The 7300-nt window shown below is 33.2% G+C and overlaps 1 protein-coding gene across 10 annotated transcripts in view; it reads left to right on the forward strand.

The window, feature by feature from the left end:
- LOC121367386 (protein monoglycylase TTLL8-like) overlaps positions 1–6749 on the forward strand; it is a 79982-nt gene extending 73233 nt beyond the window's left edge. For 5 of the 10 annotated variants that reach the window (XM_041491531.1, XM_041491533.1, XM_041491532.1 and 2 more), the window contains one exon: positions 1108–6749. In XM_041491531.1, the coding sequence (XP_041347465.1) occupies positions 1108–1955 (848 nt within the window). In that variant the 3' untranslated portion in view covers positions 1956–6749. The remainder of the gene's footprint in view (positions 1–1107) is intronic. The other 5 variants (XM_041491536.1, XM_041491538.1, XM_041491530.1 and 2 more) reach the window with 4 other exon arrangements.
- Positions 6750–7300: the final 551 nt, after the last annotated feature.

Consider the following 7300-nt stretch of genomic DNA (forward strand, 5'->3'; position numbering starts at 1 on the left):
GTATAAATTATACATGTCAGCAATTCAGGTATCTTGGTACATCATGTACAACACAATGATTTAAAGGTCCTATGTCAAGGTTGAAACAATATTTAGTTATTTTCACATTTATTTGTAATAAATAACTACAAATTAATCAATCCCATGCATAATCTTTCCATGATTAACTCAACAATAATAATTTTTAAAAGTCTTGTACTGGAAGACAAAAGGGGTTTCCCAAATAATTTGTGGCTAAATATAGCATGGTCACCATCTTTATTTCTTTGTCAGTTGTCTTCAAAGAATTCTGAAAACACAATTTAGTGTGTTGAATGTGTATGTATAAAACAGTGATGTCATTAGTTAATGTGTGTGACACGCTGAAGATTCCCTCCTAAAATACATTATTTTTTAATAGTAAATAGAGGATTCGTCACGAGTATTTTTTAATATGTAAAATATCAACCGAGTCTATGTTAATCGGTATTTGTTGAGACTCTGCCGAAACAAATACTGATTAACTAGACGAGGTTGATATTTTCATATTAAAAAACACGAGTAGCGAATTCTATTTATCCTATAACACTTCTAAAATAACATTCTAATTAATTTTTTAGTAAATCACAGTACAAAAGTCGCTGCCATCGATAATATGACGTCATCACGATTAGCACAGATTAGTTTGACATCACGCATTTTAAATAAATCTTTGAAAACGTTAAGCTCAGGTACACGGGTCTTGTTGGCTTATAAGCAAATGGCCCATCCACAGCAACACATTACCTAGAGACCTTGTAAATTTGCATATCGTTATTAACCGGGTTAATAAAGTAAATTATAACATGGATATCATGGGTAAGTTATAGGATAAATGGAATTATTTGGTTGTAACTTTTTATAGGCATATAGCTGAAGGTATAAAAAAAAATTCAAAGCAAAAATGTTTAAATATTTTTGGCGGGAACTGCCATTATTGCAACTATGACATAGCACCTTTAAAATGTTTAACTGTGACCAACTTAATTTCACGCACATTGTTGTTGACCTCTAGTACCCGGTGCATGCTTTGCTTGTCAGTGTGTGTTGTACTAATTCTAACCCCGTGCTTTTCCCGTCTATTAACAGGGCGTGTAGTGCCGTTACTAACCACGGGCTTGTGGAACAAGACTTACAGTCATTGTGGGAGTGGCATGGACTTGCGCCTCATTGGTACCAACCCCAGTTGTAAGTGTACAAACAGCGCCTTCACCAACCCCAGTTGTAAGTGTACAAACAGCGCCTTCACCAACCCCAGTTGTAAGTGTACAAACAGCGGCTTCACCAACCCCAGTTGTAAGTGTACAAACAATGGCTTCACCAACCCCAGTTGTAAGTCTACGAACAGTGGCTTCACCAACCCCAGTTGTAAGTCTATAAACAACGGCTTCACCAACCCCAGTTGTAAGTCTACAAACAACGGCTTCACTAACCCCAGTTGTAAGTGCACAAACAACGGCTTCACCAACCCCAGTTGTAAGTGTATAAACAATGGCTTCACCAACCCCAGTTGTAAGTCTACAAACAGTGGTTTCACCAACCCCAGTTGTAAGTCTACAAACAGCAGCATCACGTTGATGTCTCGAGCTCGCAGTGCTCAGCTCCAACAAACTGGTCCGCGACGCAGGATGCAAGACGCTAGACAAACGTCTGCTCGTGAGCGCCGCCAGGCGATCGCAATCCTGCTTAACTCCCCTGATCCCGCTTGTAAACTGGATAGCATCATACTCGATTACAAGGATGGGGGAATGAGAAAACGTATTGGTCCCGTTTCAGTGGTGACAAAACACCTGCCCAGGTACGCCAGCCGCTTCATTGGCCGCCGCCTCCACCCGTGCTTCGACACCCAGCAGAAAGCCCAGCACAACGTTGTGTACATCGACACATCCATGAAGACCAACCCACTGTCGATCGTCTCGCGTGCCAAACACAGGTGACCAACGCAATGCCTGGACTATCGGTGCTCTCGCCTTTCTTTAAACTCGTTATGCAAGTCGTGACAATCAGTGTAAACAGTGGAATCGTGTAAAGTTTTGTTGGGGTTTTTTAAAAAGAGACACCCAAACCTATTCTAGTTGATAGTGATGTCGTAATTGTTAGATTCTTAGATGCTTTTTTATAAAACTGTTTGGATTACAAGATATTTGCATAATCTTCTGAACTGAATTTTCAGATTTTTGGTGGGGGGGGTGGCATCATGAAACAATCTGGATTACAGAACATTTACACAAACTTGTTTTAAACTGGAGTTTCTCCTTTTATCAAATAGTTTGGATGACAAAACATTTACACAAGTTTTTCACTGAATTGTCATGTGGGGTTTATACTAATATCGTTACTATATATATAAAACAATCAACAAAGAATTAATTTAATATTTAGTTTGGTAAAGTATGTTAATACATGTGTAATACCATCTGCAGCTAATGTAAGTCAAGTCAAATGTTCTTTATATATGTTATGTAGCAAATGTATCCCTGTAATATAAAATGTTATAACGGTGGTATGACATAAGTATAGGATACTAAACAAGCTACCATTTCTTATTATTTTTAATACAATGGTATGGCATAAGTATAGGACACTAAACAAGCTCCCATTTCATATCATGTTTATGTCCTGAATCAAATAATTTGTATTTCTCATGCCAAATGAAACTTATTGTATATGGGACATAAACTTTATATGAAATGGTACAGAGTTTAATATTCAGCAATAATCCTGTTTTGAATTAAGTAGCCATGGGAATAATAAGGAATGAAAACTGATGATGTACTCTTTGAAATCTCATAATATTGTATGATCATAGAGCTGCCTTGGGGTCTATTAATTCCTAAAAGAACATAACCAGTATACAGACATTTAAAAAAAAACCAATGCAACCATGGAAAACTTTGAGCAAGATTTACAGCAGTAAAGATATTATTCAACACTGAAGCAGCTTAATGTATTGAATATTTTGTTAGGCTAAAACCGTAAAGTTATTATATAATAAGTGTACCATGAAGTACCAGTATCATAAATTGTCAGTAAACATTTGATGGCTCAATTTTCTTGTCTTTGATAAACATTTCAGTTTAGGTTTATAAGAGGTTGTCTAGTAGATTATATATGTTATATTTGTAATGTGTACATTATTATACATTTACATATTTTTAGTTTTATTTATGATTCTTAAAGAGTCTTTAGAAATATTTTCTGACCTGCAGTATATATTGGTTACTTTTAACATTGTACCTTTAATATAGTTTATGCTGGTTTTAAACTGTAGTTAACAATGTTTAACTAAATATATGCAGTAAACCAAAAGTAGAAAATGAACAAAGAGTGCAAAACATACTATATACTGATATCATTTGAACTGTATTATGTGCAATTGTGCATTTTATTTACCATGAGTAGATATTTATTAGTGCCAAAATGTATCTAGACTGTTCAAGCATTTCAAATAGTTTATATTCAAGACCAATTATGTGATCTCTTCTTTCTTCTCAGAAATCTTTGTATTTCTTCTTCATAGTATTCGTCTATCCATGACTAATAATCAGATGTATTTATGTACACGTGTGTCAAAAATATATTAATATATTAATTTTATATGAATTTAATAATAATAATTAGGCTATGGGGAGTTGGTGACATATATTCCCTATTATGACAAGATGCGACTTTGTTGTGACAAATTAGTATTAAGTGTATATAAATGGGCATGGTGTATATTACTTTCATTTGTTAATTTTATCATATACATGTATACAAATAATTATACATATTTTATGATCTGCCAAATGTGCTTATATTTTTGTTATTATTTATTACTTTTCTGTGTTGTTGTTTTACTTTGCATAATCTGTGATAGGAGTAGATATATACTGTATATGTGAATTGAGAAAAATGTCAAGAAGGAAAATAACCTGCTTTATTATTTCACCCGATAAAAAGACTTGTAATGTGTTGAACGCATTTTACACTCTTGAGGTGCATGTACGTGTTACAGGCATTGTATAAAATGAGACAATCAACGGCACAATTTGCAGATCAACAGACTTTTTGCAGTAATATTTTGATACAGTCTACATACCTTCCTTGGTAATAGTTTGACAGTCTGTAGACTTCATGATAACATTTTGACACATCATCTGCAAACGTTTCATGGAGATATTTTTACGCATTTATTAGACTTTTCAGTCATATTTTTCTACAGATTGTCTTCACCTTTTGTGGTAATATTTTGACAAGGCAGATTTTTCATGAATTAGTTGGGGGTTTTGGGTTTTTTTTTAAGTCTGCAGACATTTCATGGCAGTATTTTTACACACTGTTAAGACTTGTATGATAGTATTTCGATAGACTGCAGGCTGTTTCTCCACACATCCCCACGAGAGATTATTCCTTCACAGTGATGGGTATTAATGGGACATTCAAATTAAATCTTTAAAAAGACAAAAACATTTTATGATTTAAAAAAAAAATTAAAATGGAAACAGTGTGTTGAGTTAAGCTGAATGAGAGATCCAACAGCTGATGTGACGTTTCACTTCAGACATCGAGATACAGATATACCCCAAGTTTATTATCGAGATACAGATACACCCCAAGATTATCGAGATACAGATACACCCAAGATTGTTATCGAGATACAGATACACCCCAAGATTGTTATTGAGATACAGATATACCCCAAGATTATTATCAAGATATAGATATACCCCAAAAAGTCCAGTTGTCTCATTTTACATATTGCCTGTAACTTACATAAATTTCAAAACCAGAGTTGAAAACCGTTCTCAGTGGTTGATCTACCGGTATACATTAAGGAATATGATGCATCTAATAAGATTTGTGAGGTAAAGGGTTAAAAACTAGTGAAGTATATATGTTGACAAGGAATAAAGTCAAGTGTATGTGTTGACAAGGAATAAAGTCAGGTGTGTGTTGACAAGGAATAAGTTGAGTATGTGTTGACAAGGAATAAGTTGAGTATGTGTTGACAAGGAATAAGTTGAGTATGTGCTGACAAGGAATAAGTCGAGTATGTGCTGACAAGGAATAAAGTTGAGTATGTGCTGACAAGGAATAAGTTGAGTATGTGTTGACAAGGAATAAGTTGAGTATGTGCTGACAAGGAATAAGTCGAGTATGTGCTGACAAGGAATAAAGTTGAGTATGTGCTGACAAGGAATAAGTTGAGTATGTGCTGACAAGGAATAAGTTGAGTATGTGCTGACAAGGAATAAGTCGAGTATGTGCTGACAAGGAATAAAGTTGAGTGTATGTGCTGACAAGGAATAAGTTGAGTATGTGTTGACAAGGAATAAGTTGAGTATGTGCTGACAAGGAATAAGTCGAGTATGTGCTGACAAGGAATAAGTCGAGTATGTGCTGACAAGGAATAAAGTTGAGTGTATGTGCTGACAAGGAATAAAGTTGTGCTGTGTGGTGAGTACTGCTCTGAGAAATAAATACCAGTATTAAACACACCATCTACATTTATCACGGTTTGTGTGTGAAGACAGTCTCACCCAGGTTACCAGGGCATTCAGAATCTCTGTCATACATGTAGCCCAAATCTGATGATATTCTTGAAAAACTTCCAAAATAGGGTTACGAAATTTAAAAAAACAACTGTAAAATATTTTATGCACTTTAACTTGTAATGTCCTAAAATATTAATTTCCTTAACATTGAATTATACTGAAAACCATTTAGTATTCTATATGATACCCGTACTGAAAGTATTATACCAGTGTTTGTAGACATGTTAAATTGACCAGTAAAATAGTTATTGAAGGAACATTTCCCAATGTCCTTTGTATACAGGCAATTGATGTGCAAAATATTTTATGGTAAGCTTGATTACACTGTACCTTAGTGGTTAATAACAATGTATAAACTTGGACACAGTTCTTTGACATACATGTGTATATCTTTATATTTGAGAAGATTTTAATTTTTATAATGTATTTTTGCTACTTTAAAAATTATTTTTGTGAGTTTTATTCATGTTTTATTCTGCCAATAATTATATTGTTCTGACTGTGATTGTTAATGTAAAATTATTATTATTATTATTTTAATGTAATCTAATATTCATAAATTATTATTAAATTATTATTATTATATTAATGTGATTCAATATGCATGTATAAGCAAAATCTGAAAACATTACATTGTCTTGGGGCAATAGTTGAAAAATGTACAATTCTCTTTCACCCGAGCTGACCAAAAGATATAATTTTATGCTTTACTCAAATATAGTTCAAACATAAAGTAAATTTATCCAACAATATTTTTTATTGCATTTCATCTAAAACAACAAATTTGTCAATGGTGTCTGGCCACAGGATTTTGTATGGCCAATTTTTAAATATGGAATATGGAACAGAACCTTTTATGAGAAACTAGTTTACTGATTTAAGGAAGCAGAAATTGTATAAAATTGAGTCTTTCAGTTTAGAATTGTTGCTAGGTAACCAGTGTGAATATGATTATTGATGTCCAACACATTGAGGATAAATGTCTCAGAAATAGTAGAAAATTAATCAGGTAGTCACACGGATGAAAGGTAAAAAAAAAAAAGATAAAAAAAAGATTGATATATATATATTATTTATTACACGTTTTGCTTGAATATTTTTATTACATATTTATGAATGCTACATAGTTTTGGAGTGACTGCTGATTGATATTATATGTGTACAAACATATTAATAAACTTGTTTATAAATCAACATTGGTTTATTATGTATTAACTAAAGTTACAGTCTCAAGTTATAGAACACATCTCACTATTGAAAATGTTTAGTGATTTAGTGGTAAAATTAAAATAATAAATAAAGTTTTTCCTGTCCTGTCTCACATTTTAGTTAATTGCAATACTAGTTGATTCAATTTCAAATCAATTAATTTTCAGGTATACTTGGGTACCACGATATCACAGTATTTAACTATTTGGAAGAAATAAAGAAATGTACTTAAACATATGAAGGTAAATATACTTGGGTTGCAATTTTTGCTATATCTGCATCATGTCCATGCCATTGTGTTGACAAATAAATGCAGTTCTAACATTAAAACAGTTGATGGAAGTACACCATAGCACTGGCTACTGTTCAAGGGAGGTTACCACGATATCGCGGTAAATCGCAAACGTTACAATACGGTGGACCGCACGGGTCAAAAATGGTTCCTTTTGTACACACATTTGTAGTAATGCCTAGTAAACAAACTTCAACACAATAACGAAGAAAAGTCAACTTAAAACGTTTAGTTTTTCAATTGT

Source organism: Gigantopelta aegis, chromosome 3, assembly GCF_016097555.1.
Source record: "Gigantopelta aegis isolate Gae_Host chromosome 3, Gae_host_genome, whole genome shotgun sequence".
NCBI lineage: Eukaryota > Metazoa > Mollusca > Gastropoda > Neomphalida > Peltospiridae > Gigantopelta > Gigantopelta aegis.